This window comes from Meleagris gallopavo, chromosome 3, assembly GCF_905368555.1.
Source record: "Meleagris gallopavo chromosome 3, MGAL_WU_HG_1.1, whole genome shotgun sequence".
Taxonomy (NCBI): domain Eukaryota; kingdom Metazoa; phylum Chordata; class Aves; order Galliformes; family Phasianidae; genus Meleagris; species Meleagris gallopavo.
In genome coordinates, this window is record NC_139406.1 from 3,026,809 (window position 1) to 3,046,663 (window position 19,855).

General features: G+C 39.7%; 1 protein-coding gene across 2 annotated transcripts in view; it reads left to right on the top strand.

The window, feature by feature from the left end:
• The window catches only part of COL15A1 (collagen type XV alpha 1 chain), a 106,688-nt gene extending 88,465 nt beyond the window's left edge, over positions 1 to 18,223 (top strand). For both annotated transcript variants that reach the window (XM_085220053.1, XM_085220054.1), the window contains exons 30-36: positions 4,178 to 4,242; positions 6,600 to 6,728; positions 6,894 to 6,953; positions 8,256 to 8,315; positions 9,261 to 9,446; positions 14,001 to 14,116; positions 14,479 to 18,223. In XM_085220053.1, the coding sequence (XP_085076179.1) occupies positions 4,178 to 4,242; positions 6,600 to 6,728; positions 6,894 to 6,953; positions 8,256 to 8,315; positions 9,261 to 9,446; positions 14,001 to 14,116; positions 14,479 to 14,695 (833 nt within the window). In that variant the 3' untranslated portion in view covers positions 14,696 to 18,223. The remainder of the gene's footprint in view (positions 1 to 4,177; positions 4,243 to 6,599; positions 6,729 to 6,893; positions 6,954 to 8,255; positions 8,316 to 9,260; positions 9,447 to 14,000; positions 14,117 to 14,478) is intronic.
• Positions 18,224 to 19,855: the final 1,632 nt, after the last annotated feature.

A 19,855-nucleotide genomic window follows, 5' to 3' on the forward strand; every position in this document is an offset into this window, starting at 1 on the left:
CTGTAGTTCCAGTATGTTGGTTTGGGAAGCAGATCCCTGAGTCTCCAACTTGTTCTCTCCAGAACAATCCAGAAATTAGACTGGTTTGTGCAGCTCCCAGGGACAAGGCGAGACTTTCAAACTGCCATTCACTGAACATTATGAATGGAGTGTCTGCCAGAAATGTTCATCTTCTGATGAATGTATGAGGAAGCAGTAATCCTTACTATGTTCAACACTGTAACATAGGCATGTACCTATGTATTAGCCTCTGATGATAATAAAATGAACATAATCTTGGCATCCATGAAGTTCACAGAGGGTTTTAGATCTTTTCTCACATAATTTACATCAAGTACTTCTGAATATTAGCTAGTCAGACATATATATATGTGTGTGTGTTTGCATTCCATCTCTTTCACTTTAGCTTATCTGCTAGTCTCCATCATCCTTCTATGTATCTTCCTCTTTGCTTTGTAAGAAGCTTCTTTTGGCAGCACACTGATGATGGAGACTTTTACTAAATGTCATGAAGACAGGTGTTTGTTTATTTAGTATCTTTAAGGCACCTAGTCATCACTATTAAAGCTCTTACTGTTATATGGGGAAAGTGGAATTTCTTATCTGTAGCTTTGAATTCTTGTGAGAAATGAGCCCCCTCTCCCTGCCATTGGTACGAAGGAATTGCTCTGGAGAATCCTCAGAACATAGATTGTTCTATGTGTGAAAAGCAATTTCAACGTTTCTCAAAGCTTCACCAAAAAGTAAAAATAGAACACTAGAGCTTGCTTTCTTGGTATGTAATTGCAGCCTCCCAATTCAAAAGTTCTAATTCAGTGAAAACCAAGTTCTAGAATGCAGCATTGTTGGTAGAGCTAGCTTTTACTGACTGAACAATCAATATTTTAAATCTTGGGCTGTTTTATTCAGATTATTAAACTACTTCAGAGTGAAGAGATACAAAAAAGCAGATGTTCAATATGCTTGTTTTATTTTAATGCAGGTATTTGAAGGGGAGGAGGAATCCATAGCTCCACTCTCACTCAAGATCACTGTTCCCAATCCTTTGAAAATTATGAAGGCAGAATATTTACTCTCCTTTAGCTTATCTTCCATTCCTCTCTGTCAACGGTTTAAGGGCTGATTTGGCTCAGTTCCATGACTAGCAGTGTGGGGGAAAACCCCTGGAAAGGGAAAAAGGGGAAAGGGGGAAAGGGTAGGAAGATGGGCCTAAAAACAATTTACTAAATAAGATAACAGAATGTAAGATTAAACACTATAATACAATATAATACAATATAATTAGAATTGAAGCTAATAAAACAAATAAAATGAGAGTGTCCAAAAACCAAAGGCCTTACTCTAAGGAAGCAGAAGCAGAACAGCACCTGCAACAGAGACGAGCCAGATGGTCAAAAAGGGAAAAGGGAGGGCTTGTGGTCTGTGAACAGTTTTTATCTTCCCTCTGAGTGAAAACAATAATAGAACAATGAAAGTCCTCTGGGGTATGTAGTTCTCCTCTTCTGTGACAGGCACCTGGAACTGGAGCACTGACTCCCAGTGCACTACATGATGTTATGATGCAGAATTCTGATCACCAAAAATCATAAAACCATGATACTCTCCTTCGGTCCATTTGGTTCCAAATTATTCAGTAACCTGTAGATAAGTGGAGTTAAGTCATTGCAAGGAGGACAACTGGATGTGTGCAACCAAATTTCTCCTAAGTGTGGTTCAGAGAACATTTTTACATTCCTCCATTTCTCCTTCAGCTTTGAAGAGCAGTTCTGTCCACATTTGGGATTATGGAACTATTTGAATAGCAAAGAGCAGCTGGAGACTTTGGAAGTGCCCATCATAGTAGGAGTTGGGAAGTGGCTAAGAACTGAAACTTGCAGGTGTTTGTGCATATTTCATAAAACAGATTCACAAGCATGCTGAACACTAGCTGGACTTCTCCATGCTCAGATACATAGATCACTCTGAAAGTAATGCCTCCTATTTATTTCCTTGGTAACTACAACAGATACAGACAGAACAATTACTCATTGATAGAGCAAATTCTCAGCTACAAAACACCATTTTTCAACATAGTCACCACTATTACATTTTTGCCAGCGATGAACAAGAACCTGCATGCCATGCTCAGGAAAATCTGCACCAGCAGAGGTGACCACTGTTTCACAGCTGCTATGATAGCATCGTTGCTAGGAAAATGTTGCCCATAGAGTACATCTTTCATCAACTTGAACAGATGGAAGTCAGAAGGCTCCAAATCCAGTGCTCCACAGTCTTCAAACTCATCTGGGTCCTGGCATTATCATGTTGCAAGAGAAAGGTTGCATTCTTCTTTGACCTGACTCTAAGTTTGAGCCTTTGGCTTAGTCAGAATCACGATGGTCAGAGTTGATGGTTTGTCTGACTTCCAGGAAATCCAGAAAAATCACCACTTTTCTATCCCAAATGACATTACACATTTGCTTTACCTGCTAAGGGCTGCATCTTGAACTTCTTCTTCCATGCGAATTCACATGTCACCACTCCATGGTCTGCTGTTTTGACTCCAGCTTGTAGTGGTGACACCACATCTTGTTGCCAGTAACCAGTAACCAGTGCATACCAAGAAACTGTCACCTTCAATCTGTAACTGGTTCAATAGGTCCAGAGAGATTTGCATACGGTGTTCTTTCTTTACCGATGTGAGCATTTCTGGGACAGCCTGGTGCAAACTGCAATATTCCAACGTTGCCAACATCATTTCTAATGCATCGAAGCCAATATTCAGCTCCAAAAAGTTTCCTGGTCATATCCACCTATTTGCATGGATTAGCTGATTGAGACGCACTTCATTTAATGGTGTGACAGCTATGCACTGCAATTTGGCTTGTCTGTCATGTCCTTGGTGCCGCTGCTGAAAAATCACCCACTGCCTCACTGTACTAACATCCACTTTTAGGTCTAAACATTCAGCAAGTGTCAATGAATGTCACTGACTGCAATTTTTTTATGCAGGGAGGAATTCAATTACACACTTCTGCCTCCTACACTTTTACATCAGGCACCAATTTGTCAGACTGCCCTTTTACTGCCACTTATCATACAGCAACCAAATTTAATGGAATATTGGTGGGAAGGTTCAACCTCTACCACCAGCATCCACTTATAATGTCTCGGGACAACATATAAAATAAGAACATTACTTTCAAAGCAATTCTCATAGTTTGACAGCAATCCACCAATTATCTCTTTATTCTGTGTCATACCAGCTCATATCACGACTTTCTGTTTCTAATTGTATTTTTTGTTGAGCCTTTTACATTCACTCCCAGAAGTATACTAATGTACTCCTGTGGATCCCCTGGACCTGTTTTGTTGCTTCCACTTTGTGTCTTTCTTTTCCTCCACATAAGGAGTTTCTATTGTGGTTAATATAAGATCTGTCTAGATATTAGCTTCTCTGGGATTTGCCATGATTCTCACTAGGGTCTGCATGTAGAAGCTCTTTATTCCAAGCAGCTCCAAAGTGCCATTGTCATAACATGCATTCACACAGTGTTCTTGCTTTCAGTCTTTTAAGTATTACTTTGTTTCCTCCCTGTAATTTTTACTCTAGAAAACACTGACTTTCAGTTTTAGGTGAAAAAATTTAGTACTGGAGTAGAGAGGGGTGCAAGGTAATTTATGCTGTGGACTGCACTCTTAGACCTTCAAGTTCATTCCACCGAAGAATTCTATGTTGCTTTAAAACATAAGCTGAACTTACAATTGTGATTTTTTTTTAATCTCATAAAAAGTTTGGTTTTGTTTACTTTTATAGCAAAGGATAAAACGACTCTCAAAGTCTATATGCCTGAGAGCTGCTTATCTTTAAGAGCAAATGAGTGTTCTGGTCAATTTAAGTTGATCTTTATTTGCAGAATGCCCACAGCATATTCCAATCTGTTAATTTAATCTTTGCAAAGAACAGGGAAGAGACTTAAGTTTCACTATTACTTTAAATAAATAAATAAATATCTTTAGAATGCATTTTCTGTAGTTGACTTGAACATAGCTGTTCAGAACTTGGCTATGTATGGACCATGGCCATTTTAACCTCTCACTACTCCTAGGCAACGCTGCCAAGTCCTTTCTTTCTGTCATTCACTCTCTCTCAAAACAGATGACCTTCAACATGTGCCATATTTTTGTTGTGTTTTAGCAGCCACAATGCCTGGACCACCAGGTCCTCCTGGAGAACCAGGGTCACCTATAACCAGGAATCTGGTAAGACAACAAAATATGGAATTTTTCCATTGAAACTTGTTTTCCAAATCTATTGGTGGCCATTGTTAGCAATGATAGACGAGGGAAAGCTCAGTCCTGTGTTTTTGTTATATTTTTTTCTATTTTTTTGAACCTCTTAATTTAAAAAAAAAAAAAAAAAGTATCCATACAGCTGGGAAACACAATGAGAATAGTCTGTTCATTTCCTATTTGAAGAAATGCAATGGGATGTGGTGGGATAAAGTAGTGGAAAGGTGTGCGCATTCCAAGTTCAAAGAAATAACTCCAAAAGAGTTTGGCAATATGGAAAAATATAAACAAACAAACAATCTCACATTCATAGAATCACAGACTCATAGAATGGCTTGGCTTGGAAGGGACCTCCAGGATCATCAAGTTCCAACCCACCAGCTTTAGGTGGGGCCTCCAACCTCCATACCTAATACTAGACCAGACTGCCTAGGCCCCATCCAACCTGGCCTTGAGCACCTCCAGGGACAGGGCATCCACAACTTCCCTGAGCAGCCTGTTCCAGCAACTCAGGTTATTTGATTATAAGATAAAAACTGTTCCCTAACAAATCTAAAAATTGTTGTGCCAGAGGATACACTGAAATTGAGTTGTTTCCTTTTCTTACTAGATGACTTAAATCAGAATTGTATGCCAGGTGAAGCAAAAATGACAACTTATGTCTTGTTAATTTCTAAATTTTTAAATATTTTTAATATTCATTTAAGATTCAAACCTGCAAAGGTTTCACAGCCATTTTTTATCTTTTCCACATTCTCATGCTATGTCAGAAAATCAGATTACCTGCATACCTTTGGCAATCATTTGGGAATGCACTAATAAATGAGCAGGTTTTCAGATCGCCTACATCACATATAATGAACTAATGAGAATGTAAATGCTTTTGCACCATAGTATTGTCTCTCTTCTATCTGTTTTTTCTCATGGAAATTCAGAACCTGACAATTCTTATAATATTTTAAGAAGAGGGGAGAAACAAATATTTAAAGACTGGTGCCTCGAGGTAGAGAAATGTGGTCATAGACTAGGAGCTAGAAGCCCAGTTAGGTCAAAACTAACATTAAAAAAATCAATATGCAAATTGCTAGTAACATCTGCATGATTCATAAAGCATTAATAGAATCAGGCAATCATGTAGGATGGAAAAGACTTCTAAATCACCAAATCCAAGCATTAACCTAGCACTGCCAAGTCTATCACTAAGGAGCACATCTACACATCTTCTCAATACTTTCAGGGATGAAATATTGTTAGGCAACCTATTCCAAAGATTCACAACTGTTTAAGTGAAAAAAAAATTCCTAATATTCAAACTAAATCTCCCCTCATGCAACTCCAAACTACTTCCTCTTGTCCTATTCATAGAATCATAGCATGGTTTTGGTTGGAAGGGACCTGTAAGATCATCAAGTTCCAATCTCCCTGCTATAGGCAGAGGCACCTCCTGCTAGACCAGGTTGCTCAAAGTCTCATCCAGTCTGGCCTTGAAATGCTTCCAGGGTGGGGGCATTCACAACCTCTCTGGGCAACCTGTTCCAGTGTCTCACCAGCCTCACAATAAAGAATTTCTTCCTAGTATCTAATCTAAATCTACCATCTTCCAGTTTAAAACCATTTCCCCTCATCCTGTTGCTATATGCCCTTACAAAAAGTTATTCCCCAGCTTTTCTGTAGGTCCCCTTTAGGTGCTGTAAGGCCACTATAAGGTCCCTCCAGAGCCTTCTCTTCTCCAGGCTGAAGATCCCAAGCTCTCTCATCTATACTCACAGGGGAGCTGCTCCAGCTCTCTGATCATCTCTGTGGCCTCATCTGAACCTGCTCCAACAGCTCCATGCCCTTCTTGTGTTGAGGGCCCCAGAACTGGATGCAGTACTCCAGATGGGGACTCACGAGAGCAAAGGGGTAGAATATATTCCCTCAACCTTCAGGTCATGCTTCCCTTGATGCAACCCAGGATGCAATTGGCATTCTGGGCTGCAAACACACACTGCCAGCTCATGTTGAATGTCTCATCAATGAACACCCCCAAATCCTTCTCCTCGAGTTGTTCTCGAGCCATTCTCTGCCCAGTCTGTATCAGTGCTTGGGATTGCTCTGACCCACCTGCAAGACCTTTCACTTGTCCTTGTTGGACTACTGGTATAGTTCTGCTCAAATCAACAGAATGATGATGTCAATATGCCAAAGTGAGTCTTTGTTATTGAAAATTTTGTATGAAATGGTGTAAAACCAACTTTATGAGCATTTCTTGAGCAAAAAGCCATAATATTGATGTGTTCAAATGAAACATATTTAACTTGCAAAATGCTTGTTTTGCTGTTTGACAGGTTACAACATTTCAAAACATTGATAGTATGTTGGAAAAGGTTCATTTGGTAACAGAAGGTACACTAATCTATCTTAGAGAAACCAGCGATGTTTTTATCCGTGTTCGAAATGGATGGAGAAAATTGCAGGTACTATTGCACTATGTCCTATCCTTTCCAGCTCTCTCACTCAAAATATAATCGTGTATATTTTTACATGGATGGAGAGGAATGTATGGAAAGGTTCTTTTTTTTTTTAGTTCAGCAGCTACTACTGATACTTTTTTCTTTGTTTTTCCTTCTGTGTTCTTTCAGCTAGGTGAGCTAATTCCTGTCCCTGATGAGAGCCTTCCTCCTCCAGCTGTATCAAGTTATGTAAGTATAAAATATTGGACTGTGAAAAACTGAGTCTAAATGTGTAAAAACAGGTGATACACTTGGCAGAAGTTGCAGGCTCCTGCATAACACGATCTTCTACTGAGAACTGTCATTTCAAAATACCACTAAACAAGCTTGCAAACTAGTTCATGCTGGCCAGCCATTAGTTTTTTACATTATATTCTGAAAATCCAAATATGACAGAGACAAAGTGTCCTCTATGAAAAGCAGGACAAAGAAGACTGCCAACTGAAAAAGAAAATCAGTGTTCTGTTTCATAACACTGAAGTCAGTTGTATCAAGCTCTGGTTCCTGCCAAGGAATTTCAGAAAAATACCTCTGAAAAGAAGGCTTTCTCTAAAAGTTTATAGTCCTTTATTCATGATACATCATCATCATCTTTATATAGCTTGTTGAAACATAGTCTTGTTGAGTGCAGATTAATTGATCTGACTGTTGCAATAATGAAAGGGCAAGAGAATGACGGAAAGGCAAAACTGGCTGGGTGTTGTGGTTTAACCCAGAAGGCAGCTAACACCACACAGCCTTTCTCTCACTGCACATTGTCCAAGTGGGATGGGAGAGATAATTTAAAAAAAAAGTGGAACTCATGATTTGAGATAAAAACTATTTACTAAGATAGAAAAGAGAGAGAAATAAGAGTAATAATTATAATATATATACTCACAAAACAAGTAATTCACAATGGAATTGCTCACAACATGCTGACTGATGAACAGCCCACCCTCAAGCAGTAGAAGCCCCCCAGCCAACTCCCCTCAGTTTAATGTTTTCCTCACATGATTTCATACATGTGGATTATCCCTTTGGCCAGTTTAGGTCAGGTGTCCTGCTCTGCTTCTGTCCCTTCCTTGCTCCTTGTGTCCTCCAGCCCTCTTGCTGGCAGGACAGTACAAGAAAGTTAGAAAACAGAAACGTCCTTGGTTTTGTACAGCACCACTGAGCAACAACAAAAACATTGGTGTTTTATGAACATTGTTCTTCCCTAAAGCCAAAACATTAGCATCATACCAAACACTGTGGACAAAAACAACTCTGTTGAAGCTGAAATCAGGGTGCTAAGACAGCATTCATTCAAACACGTATTTATGTGACAGACTAAATTTGTGATATGCAAAGTATACATGGATACATGACTCGGGTTTATTTTTCTGAGGCAGGACAACTCCAGATTCTCCAGTGTTCAATGTTTGCTTTATTTAGAATATCACTGAATGCCTAAAATTCTGCTCTGAGTAGCATGTTTAACGTATGTATCTGCATGTGTTAAAATAACAGGGACTTCAATCTCTTCCGGCCCTGAATCCGATATCAAACATGAACGATGGAAAACCAGCAGTAAGTATGAGTTCTGTATTGCAATTGTGTACTGTGTTTTGAAGCAATATAATTTGTGTGTTTAGGAAGATGTGTAATATTTCATCTTCAGGTTCACAGATTTTGCTTTAGAAAGTTAAAAATACCTTTTCAAAAATTGCTTTAGATGTCTCAGAAATTCTAAATGGTTTCCTGGACTACTTTAATCTCCCTAGCTTCTTTCATATCTGGAAAAAAAAAAAAAATCAAAAAAAAAAAATCAAAAAAAAATCAAAAAAAAAATCAAAAAACCCAATAGATTTTGAGTTAGGAATACATCTTTACTTGGTGATTGTACCAAGAAATCTGCAACACATTAATTTTTAAGGTAGTAATTGTGTCACAATTAAATCACTAAGATATTAGTTTGAATTTTTTCTATCTTTATGATGCTGCTTGTTTTTAAATAGATATTTTAGAATATAAGCTTTCATTTAAAATACTTTAAATATTTGCCAAGGAAAGTAAAATAATAATTACACGTAAAAACAAAAATACTGACTAGTTCTTGCATTTGTTCTCTTTGAATCAAGTATGTTACCACTTGTATTTGGTAACAGTCAATTTTTGAATGGTATATGGTCACCTCTTACTATTTGTTTCCAGGCCTCTGTGATTTGGGATTTTATTTGTGTGATAACTCCAAGATTGTTGTTTAAAAATACTAGCTACTTTTAAAAATTTTATTTTTTAGGAGTATATAGATAATCTTCATCGTTTCCCAGCTGCTCAAAAATAAATAAGTATATTATTATATACTGCACAGATTTAAGAAATGCAATCTTATGATGGCAAATAACTTCTACATGGTATGGAAGGTACTATGTGTTGTGCTAGCAAGGGGTGAGGGCTAGTTTGTTTCAAATATATATCTTCTTCATGTTATAAACTTCTTTTAAAATTGTGGTTTTCTTCTCTTTTCCCCAGCTGCACCTGGTCGCTTTAAACTTACCATTTTCTGGTGACATGAGAGCAGATTTTCACTGTTTTCAACAGGCCCAACAAGCAGGTTTGATGACTACCTACAGGGCCTTTCTGTCATCACATTTGCAAGATCTGGTCACGGTTGTCAGAAAAACAGACCGATACAATTTGCCAATAGTAAATCTTAAGGTAAAAACAACTGCTTAGTACTTGTTAGATTATGTTAAGTTCTGGGCACCCCAAAATCTTGGAAAATAGCAAATCACAAGGCTTCAACACAAGCTGCATTTTATAAAGTTTTGCTTCATATTTTGGAGTCAGGCTCCAAGATGAAAAAGGTAATGATAAAGTTACAGGCTCACATTTCCTTTGCATTACCAAGAGTTACTTTTTTCAATGTCCTAAAGCATGTGGGAGAAATAAATTTGTGAGAAAAGCTTACTTCAGGTAGACTGCTGACAAAGCAACAGCATGGTGTTCCATGTTCTGGATATGTTTTATGTCAACACAGAAAAGTGCTTTTTTTTTTTTTTTTTTTTTTTTTTTTGTCTTAAAGATAGTTTTTATGTTCTAATTTCTAGTATGACTACAGGGCACAGTAGACTAAAATGACGATTCTTCTCATTTCTTAAGATAAAAGCAAATTCTATGCTTAGGAGTGATTCTAGATTTACCCCCATGAACCTGGGAGGAAAGACTGAGAAGTCTGCAACATGAGTCAAATTGTGATCTGACTTAAACACACATATTCTAAAACTGAGGAAAACAAACCATGTCTTTGCAGTATTGGGTGGCTCCCAGAGAAGAACAGCCAAATAAACCAAAAGAAATAACACATGATAATTGGAACATGCTGAATAGATGCTACTCTGAACACATGCAAACCTTGGAGGAAAATAAAATAAATAAAATAAATAAATAAAAAATAAAAAAAAAGGAAAGGAAAGGACAGGAAAAATCATGTTTCAACTTCTACTGAAAGAAAACTTAAAAACAGCTCAAGAGGTAACGTGATGCAAAGCTTTTGACTTACACTTTTGCAACATCTGTCATACAATTGTGGCAGAATTGTGTGGAATTTGTATTTCCATTGTAAACTATCCCTATATTTTCTCTATATAAGTTACAGTACTTATAATCAATTCCTCAAGGGATGAGAAAAGATGGAAAAAAGATGGAAGAGAGGTATTTGTGCAAGTTCACCCACCAAGGACAGGTCAAAAAAACCCTTGTAGCAAATGCAGCAGCAAGACAAGCAGCATGAAAAAATGACAGTGAGTTGTAGTATGGGTGACTACCTCCTCAAAGGCCAAATTCTCTTCACAGGAAAGTTGGCTGCCTCCCTGGGGCTCAGATCAGGGATGGTAAACAGAAGGATTATCAGCAGCCTTCAGATCATTACCCACTCCTGATCTTTCACAAATCAAATCAGTCAAATCAAGAAGGCAGAGGTTTGTCAAAAGAGATTTCAGGGCCCTGGAAGGTGGCTAAAAGACTCAGGAAGAGAGATAAATGTATTCCTAATTGTCCCATTAATGGGGACGGACTGGAAAAGAAACAAGCAAGCGCAGGTCATCCGTGCCTGGCTCCAAGAATGATGCCTTCAACAGAATTTTGGATTTGATTGTCACGAAACACACTTGGAGTCTTTTGCTGGGGCCTGATGGGATAAACCTCTTAAAGGGGAAACATCTGTTGGACCCAAACGTGGCAAGACTGACTGAGAGAGCTTTAAACTAGGATCAGTGAGGAAAGGGAAACCATTAGGAACACTGAGGTCAAGCCAAGAAATGGTACATAACTATGTGAGGGTGGCAAGGTTAATGGAGACATCTATGCCACTCCAGGGAGCACATTTGAAATGCTTGTATACCAGTGCATGCAGTATGAGGAATAAATGGGATGAACTAAGGGAGCAACAGCTCTCCATCTCCCAGCAGAAGAAATTGAGCAGAGGAGGTGGACAACCAGCATGGCTAAGCAAGAACCTGCAGCTCAAACTGAGGGAAAAAAGAGAAATGTACAGGAAGTGGAAGCAGGGTTGTGTAGCCTGGAAAGAAAATAGGGATGTTGTCTGCATGTATAGAAGTAAGATCAGGAAAGCCAAGGCACAGATGGAGTTGAACTTGGAGAGAGACGTGAAAAATAGCAAGAAGGAGTTCTACAGGTACATAAGCAGTAGGAGACAGATCAAGGAGAGTGTTCCCCCTCTTATAAATGAGGGCAGAGTACTGGCTTCCTCAGACATGAAAAAGCTGAGGTGCTCAATAAGTGCTTTGTCTCAGTTTTCACTGGTGGTCAGGCTCCTCCTCAAGTCTGCCAGGACCCTGAAGTTCTAGGTGTGGGTGAGAGGAGCAGATTCCGTCCCACTGTAACAATAGAACAAGTCCGAGACCTCCTCATGAAAATGAATGTATTTAAGTCCATGGGGCTGGATGATATCCATCCTACCGTTCTGAAAGAGATTGCTGATTTGGTTGTTGAGCTGCTCTCCATCATATTTGAAAAATCACAGCTGTCCAGTAAAGTCCCCAGTGACTGGAAAAAGGGAAACATTGCTCCCATTTTTAAGAAAGGGAGAAAGGAAGACCCGCAGAACCATAGACTGGTGAGCCTCACCTCTGTATTGGGAAGATCATGGAGCAGATCCTCCTAGAAGCTTTGTTAAGGCACACACAAAACAAAGAGGTGATCCTTGCCTGACCAATCTGGTGGCCTTATATGATGGAGTGACGACACTGGTGGACAGGGGAAGGGCGACAGATGCCATCTTCCTGGACTTCTGCAAAGCCTTTGACATGGTCCCTCACCACATCCTTCTCTCTAAATTGGAGAGGTGTGGATTTGAAGGATCAACTGTTCAGTGGATTAGGAATTGGTTGTCTGGTCGCAGCCAAAGGGCTGTGATCAATTGTTCTGTGTCAGGGTGGAGGCCGGTCACAAGCGATGTCCCTCAGGGGTCGGTCTTCGGACAGGTGCTCTTCAGCATCTTCATCAATGACAGACGATGGCATCGAATGCACCCTCAGTAAATCTGCAGATGACACCGAGCTGAGCGATGCAGTCAATACATTGGAGGGAAGGGAAGCCATCCAGAAGGACCTGGACAGGCTGGAGAAGTGGGCCCATGTGAACCTAATGAGGTTCAACAAGGCCAAATGCAAGGTGCTGCACTTGGGCTGGGGCAATCCCACGTATTTCTACAGTCTGGGGGAAGATCTCCTTGAGAGCAGCCCTGCAGAGAAGGACTTGGGGGTCCTAGCAGATGCCCTGTCCTTGGAGGCATTCAAGGCCAGGCTGGATGTGGCTCTGGGCAGCCTGGTCTGGTGGTTGGCGACCCTGCACATAGCAGGGGGGTTGAAACTAGATGAGCATTGTGGCCTTTTCAACCCTGGCCATTCTATGATTCCATGATTCTATGAACTGGAAGCTTTTGTCCTTTCCTAAAGTTACATTACCATTGGTATTAGTGAGACTTGCCAGAATGAGTCCCGTGTTTAGAGTGCTGGAACTGGCTGTGCAGGAGGGATAGGCAGAGCAGGTGAGGTGGAAGTGTCGCACTTAATGTAAATGAGAGATTAGACTGTACAGCCTTTACACTCAGGGATAATGTGGTAGAGATCCTCTGGGTGAGAATCAAAGAGATAAATAGAAAAGATGTCACTGTGGAAGTGTACTATTGACTACCCACACAGGACAATGGCACACGTAAGGTATTCTGTAGGTAGTTAAGTCTTAATCAGTTGCCATTGTCTTTATAGGAGATTTCAACTTCTCAGACATCTATCATTCTGCTGCAATAAGCAGCACCTTCCCAGTAAGTTGTCTGCAAGAACTCTGCTCCTTCTGAACTCCAGAACACTTCCTTTGAAGACTCAGGGCAACAAAGGTGGTGAAAGGTCTGAAGAGCAAAACATGTCAGGAGCTGCTGAGGTCCCTTGGTTTATTCACCCAAAGAAGAGGAGGCTGAGGGGAGGCCTCATGGCAGCCTACAGCTTCCTCACAAGGGCTATGGCAGGCGTTGATCTCTGCTCTCCGGTGACAGCAATAGAATCCGAGGGAATTGCATGGAGCAGCATCAGGTGATAGTCAGGTTGGGCATTAAGAAATAGTTCTTCACCAAGAGGATGATCAGACCCTTGAACAGGCTCCCCAGGGCAGTGCTCACAGCACCACTCCTGACAGAGTTCAAAAAGCATCTGGACAATTCTCTCATTTTTGAGTGCTCTTGTGTGCAGCCAGAAGTTGGACTCAGTGATCCCTGTTGGTCCATTTCAACACAGAATATTATGATTCCAAGTAAGTCTGGGATATTTTTAAAGCATGCTGAAGACAATTTCTGGTCACAAGTACTCAGCGAGACAAATAGAAAAGGAGCCCTCCTGCATTTTTTGAGAATAGAGAAGGCCCTGTGGGAGATGTGATGGTAGGTGGCTGGCTTGGTCACAGTGATAATGAAATAGTCAAGTTCAAAATTTTTCAATCAAGCTGAATATCTGGAGTGACAATAGAGTAGAGATGAAACTATAAGGCAAAGGTGTGGATCAGAGAGCTCTTTGCACAGAGATGATAGATGAGTTCATTCAGGAGCATCATGCAGAATCTGAGATGTGAAAGCTAGAATCCTAAGTGTTTTTAAAAGAAAATAAGATTTTAGATTTACAGAGGAGTCTTATAAAAATAAGCTGTGATGCAGTTTTCAGATTTATTTTGTTTGTAAAAATTGCACTGAAATTTTAACAGGGAGAAACACTTTTCAACAACTGGGAATCTATATTTAATGGAAATGGTGGACAATTCGACATTCACGTTCCAATATACTCCTTTGATGGTAGGAATGTCATGACAGATCCATTCTGGTGAGTTTATGTTACTATCTTTTAAGTTTGACATGACATTTATTTTTACTAGATAGTACAAGTGGCAATATATTGAGTTACTTGAAATGTGATAAAAAATTCTCTCTTTTCTTCCGCAATCTTTCTTCTCCATTTCAGATAGGCTACAACTGAGATATCAGATTGTTCTCCTTTTCCTCCTTTGCATTCTGTCTTCATCTTTTCACACTCACTCTTTGCTTCAAGCAAAGGAGAATAAAAAATAATGGTTACATAGTATGAACAGAACAAGGTCACTATATGTAGGCATGCAATTAAATTGAAATATGTATATATTAAAAATGATTTTTTTCAGCAAATAACTTCTTAACATCACTTTTCAGGCCTCAAAAAATAATATGGCATGGTTCAACTACAAATGGGATCCGAATGGTCAGCAACTACTGTGAAGCCTGGCACACAGCTAATTTGGCAGCTACGGGACAAGCATCACCACTGAAGATGGGAAAACTTCTTGATCAGAAAGCATATAGCTGTAATAATCGGTTTATTGTTCTCTGTATTGAAAACAGTTTTGTATCTGATCCCCAGGGAAAATAACTCATCTGTTGCACATAATATTCTATATTATGACAGAAAAAGCTGACACAGAAGTTTCATTTGCAATGATGTAAATATTTTATTTTTTGTAATTGCACATTTCAGGAAAAAATAGCCAAAGAAAACATACCTCAACACAAACCATATTCCAGTTGGGTGGAATGTTCAGTGTTCATGAGGCACACTCAAAGCTTTTCTTTCCACTCAACCTTCGTATGGTCCAAGGTATGCCAACATTTCACTCACAGCCTCTTGTCTTTCTGAGTTGAAGATCCATGAAGGTCACTTGTCAAGTATGGGCTACAAGGAAGATTCAGTAGCCTGCCTTCATGGCTGCTGTTTCTTTGCAGTTAAGCCTTCTTTTCACTTATATAGATTTTGAATAACCAAGGCACTATTCAAAAATATCATTGAATGGCTTGTATTGGAAGCGACTTTGCCATGGGCATGCTTGTCAACACTGGATCAGGTTGCCCAGGGACCCAGTCAACCTGCTCTTCAACACTTCCAGGGAGTGTAAGTCAACGCTTCCATTCCACAGCTTCTCTGGACAAGCTGTTCCAGTGTCTCACCACCCTCTCATTAATAATAATACATTAATAATAATAATCCTCTTAATATCTAATCTAAATCTCCCTTATTTTAGTCATTCCCTATTGCTCTGTCACTATCTAACCAAGTATAAAGTTGTTCTCTCTTCTGATTATAAGCTACTTTTAAGCACTGGAAAGCCACCATAAGGTTTACCCACGGCCTTCTCTTCTCCAGGCTGAATAAGCAAGGCTCCGTCAACCTTTGGAGAGGTGCTCCAGCCCCCTGATCATCTTTGTGGCTCTCCTCTGGACCTACTCTAACTGCTCCACATCTTTCTTGAGCTGGGGATGCCAGACCTGGAGGGAGTACTCCACGTGGGACCTCACAATGGAAGAGTAGAGGGGAACAATCTCTTCTCCCACCCTGCTGGCCATCCTTCTTTTGATGCAGCCCAGGCTGCAAGAACATACTGCTAGCTCATTTTGAGCTTTTTGGCCATGAGGACCGCTAGTCTTTCTCTGCAGAGCTGCTCTCAATGAGTTCTTCTCCCAGTCTGTACTCATATCTAAGATTGTCCCAACCTAAGTACAATACCTTGCACTTAGCCTCACTGAATCTCACTAGGTTCCTGTGGGTCTACTTCTTGAGCTTGTTAAAGTCCCTTTGGATGGTATCCCTTTCAGTTTCGTACCATTCTCAGATCTTGCTGAGGGTGCACTTGATCTCACTGTACATCTTTGATAAAGATGTTTAAGAGCACCAGTCTCAACTTGGACTGCTGAGGACACCACTCATCACAGGCTCCACCTGGACACAGAGCTGCTGAATGCAATCCTCTGACTGTGATCATCCAGCCAATTCCTTATTCACCAAATAGTCCACTCTTTGAATCCTTATCTCTCCAAGTTAGAGATAAGAATGTGGTCTTGCAGAAACCAAGGTACATGACATCAGTTGCTCTTCCTTTGTCCACCAATGCTATTGCTCCTTCTTAGATGGCCACCACCAGATTGATCAGGCACAATCTGCCCTTGGTGAAGCCATGCTGGCTGTCTCAGATCATCTCATCTTGCACGTGCCTTAACATAGCTTCCAAGGACGATCTGTTTCATGATATTCCCAGGCACTGAGGTGAAGCTCACCAGCCTGTAGTTCCGTGGGTTTGTTTTACCTTAAAAATGGGAGTGATGTTTCCCTTTTTCAAATCACCAAGGACTTTACCTGACAGTCATGACTTTCTGAATATGATGATGAGTGGCTTTGCAACCACATCAGACAGTTTCTTCAGGACCCTGGGTTGCATGTCATCAGGCCCCATAGACTTGTACACATTCAGTATCAAGTGGTCTTGAACTTGCTTTTCTCTTATTTTATTCCTCCTACCAAACCTAAAGGTTCCAGGACTTGAGAGATTTGGGAAGCCTGACTGTCAGTGAAGACTGATGCAAAGAATTTCTTGAGCACTTGACCTTCTTCATGCTTTTTGCAGCCAGTTCTTACTTCTGATTTATCAGAGAGGATACTCTCTCTTTGGCCTTTGTCTTCTGACCAATATACCTGTAGAATCCCTTCTTGTTATTCTTTGCATCCCTTGTCAATTTCAGTTCCATGTGTGCCTTGGCTTTCCTGATCCCATCTCTGCACATCCAGACAGCATCCCCGTATCCTTCACAGGCAATATGTCCCTGCTTCCACTGCTTGTACATTTCCTTCTTATTCATCAGTTTGACTTGCAGGTCCTTGTTCAGCTTTGCTGGTTCCCTGCCTCCTCCGTTTGATATATAATACTGTCCCATGTGTACTGAGCAAATAAGAGGATGCTGTTAAATTTTACAGGGATGGACTTCTCAAAAAGTTTTAAGAACAAAGGGGTTTGACTCTTTGGAGTCTCAGTGGAGACTCAATACTAACACCTAAATACCTAACTCCCAAAATATTTTACAGATTTCATCCTGGTGCTTACACATGAACTTAGCAACCTGACATCTTACTTCTACTTTTTTCATCATAGATTCATCTTAGAAACATAGTGTTTTATGCAGGAGGACTGAACCTAGACAAAATCTGGTCCTTATTTTGGTGCTATTGTTATCAGGAAATCTGGAGCAATGTTAATAGAAAACATCCTGTTTTAACTGGCAGAAATGTGCACATAAATGCAGATAAACAAGCCATCTGACCTTTATTTATTTCATTTAGTGTTAGAGGAAGTCATTTCCTGTTGTGCAAAACATGGCTGAATGAAAAATATCTGCCATGGTCTCTCTACAATAGGTTCTAGGCACTGTTATCTTACTACGTTATACGTAATTTTCCTTTTAGTGAATTTACCCCTCTGGCATTCAGACAGTGAAAGAATTATTAATATAAAATCACAGCATCAGTGACAGGAACAACCATTAAATGCTATTATTCTTCACAAGCATTATCACCATAATATCTTAAGTCTCTTGCCTAAATATTTGCCTACTATGTACTTTTAAAAAAGCATTTACTTGTTTGTTTGTTTTTTTTTATCTGGCAGTAACTATGGTAGTCAAGCATCACATTATCATTTTTAAAGATTTAACCTGGAGATTGGGTTGAAAACACCAAATTGCTGACAGATAGATTACTAAATTATTAGACAGCTACTTTCAAAACACAAGAGAAGCCAAATCATATTTACTATACTAAACTGATCTAATTATTATGTAACAAAAAAATGAGAAATCCAGCCTTATTTCTTTAATTTACTATAAAAGCATATAAAATCAGCTGAATCATATCTTCTTTTTTCTTTGAAAAGACAATATGGTAATGAGGCAAAAAAATGTTTATATTACACTTTAAATGTATGCATAACAACTAATTTCATTCATTTATAGTCTATCCTTTCCCCTAAAATGCTGAGTATTCTTGAGAAATGGAAAATTCCTTCAGTTTGAAAAGTTGGAAGATGTACAGAAGGGTTTAATTCTGAGTCAAGGAGGAAAATAAATTGTTTTCCATGCAGATCTCAGCTTCTCCAAGTCAGGATAGTGAGTATTTATGATTGCAGTCAGTAATTATTACTAATTAATAATTAGCCTAACCCTAACCCAAACCCTAACTCTAACCCTACCCTCGATAGTTAAAGTCAGTTCTTATGCTTCAACTCCTCAACTTGAGCCAACAGTCATAGGGAGTTGGGTATTCCTTGCCTAGAATTGTAATGATGTGTGTGGGTGGGGGGGGGGGGAGGAGAGGAGGTAGGGGGGTGTGAAAGATGAAATCACAAAGAAGTGCTTAAAGGGGGAGGGCCCCAGAATAAGTACATGCTGAATTCTGCTTCTATCAGTCGTTCATGGAACTAATTTATCTCTGTATCCTGGATAGCTAATAGAGCTTAGCAGGGAACTGAGATAGTCAAACACCATCAGTGAGCTGCTAGGGAAGCCTTAACAGTTGCTTCCCCCCTCTAACATTAATTGACAGGCTATAAGAATCTATTGTACATTCTTCAACTTAATACAGAGCATGAACTGTGTATTACCCAGACTGTCCCAATGCCAAGTACACTCACTGTGTTCAAATGCCTGGTAGGCAGCTAGCTGGAATCAATAGGAGAGACCTGTTAGGAAGCTGAGGTTTCCCTTCAAAAAAAGTCTCTGTCATTGCAACCAGAGCCAATGAGGTTGTTTATGCTTCCTGGTATAACCACAGAGAAATAGTAATGTTTCTCAAGTGTGTGACAGAGACAAATTTGACCCAGTACTTAAAAATAAATTTGTTTCCCTATTAAAACTGAATACCTTTGAAGTTCAACACAAAGGTGAAGAACACTTTAGGAAGATTTGCTAGTTCTGGTAAGCAACTGTGTTTAAAGCAAATGAATATATCATCAAGACTAGCACCATAGCCCTACTGAAAGGTGTAATGGCTTTGTTGCTATTGGCATCCTACACCATAACATTAAGCAGTGCACTGGGAGTTAAAGAGTTAATGCTGCAGCTCCGGTTTTGGAAGAGGAAGAACAAACTACAGCTTCCAGAAGACTTCATTGTTCCATTTCTGTTTTCCATTCAGCGGGAAAAGATAAAACTAAGTGGGAGTCATGAGACTGCTCTTTTTCTGCTCGTCTCTGCAGCGTGTGCTCCCTAGGCATCTCACTTACAGCATTAAAGTAAGGCCTTCATTTTTTGATGTTTTCTCTTTCATTTATTTGATTTATTAATTTCAATTCCAATTATGTTGTAGTATATTGTGTTATCTTGCATTCCTCTATCATATTTAGTAAATTAGTTTTCTCCCTTAGCTCACCTGCTGCTGACATTCCATAATCCTGTTCTGGCCCACTTTGTTAGAGGCAGGTATCAGGAGGTCTTATGCCCTATTGAGTTTAAGGACCTTTTCTATAGAATGTCACAAAACATGACATGTCATCACTAATCAGTAGAGCACTGCTTTGCCTGGATGAACTACAGTGAGATGAGCAGTTTCTCCCTCGATTGCTACAATATGCAAGCCAAAGCTGTGAGTTTCTGAAGTGCAACACACACATTTCAAAGGATTGACAACTAACAAAATTAGCCTAGATGCAGTCCAAGAGTATGTGGTTTTGTTTTTGAGCTGTGTATTCCACTGGAGAAAAAAAAAAGAATGTGT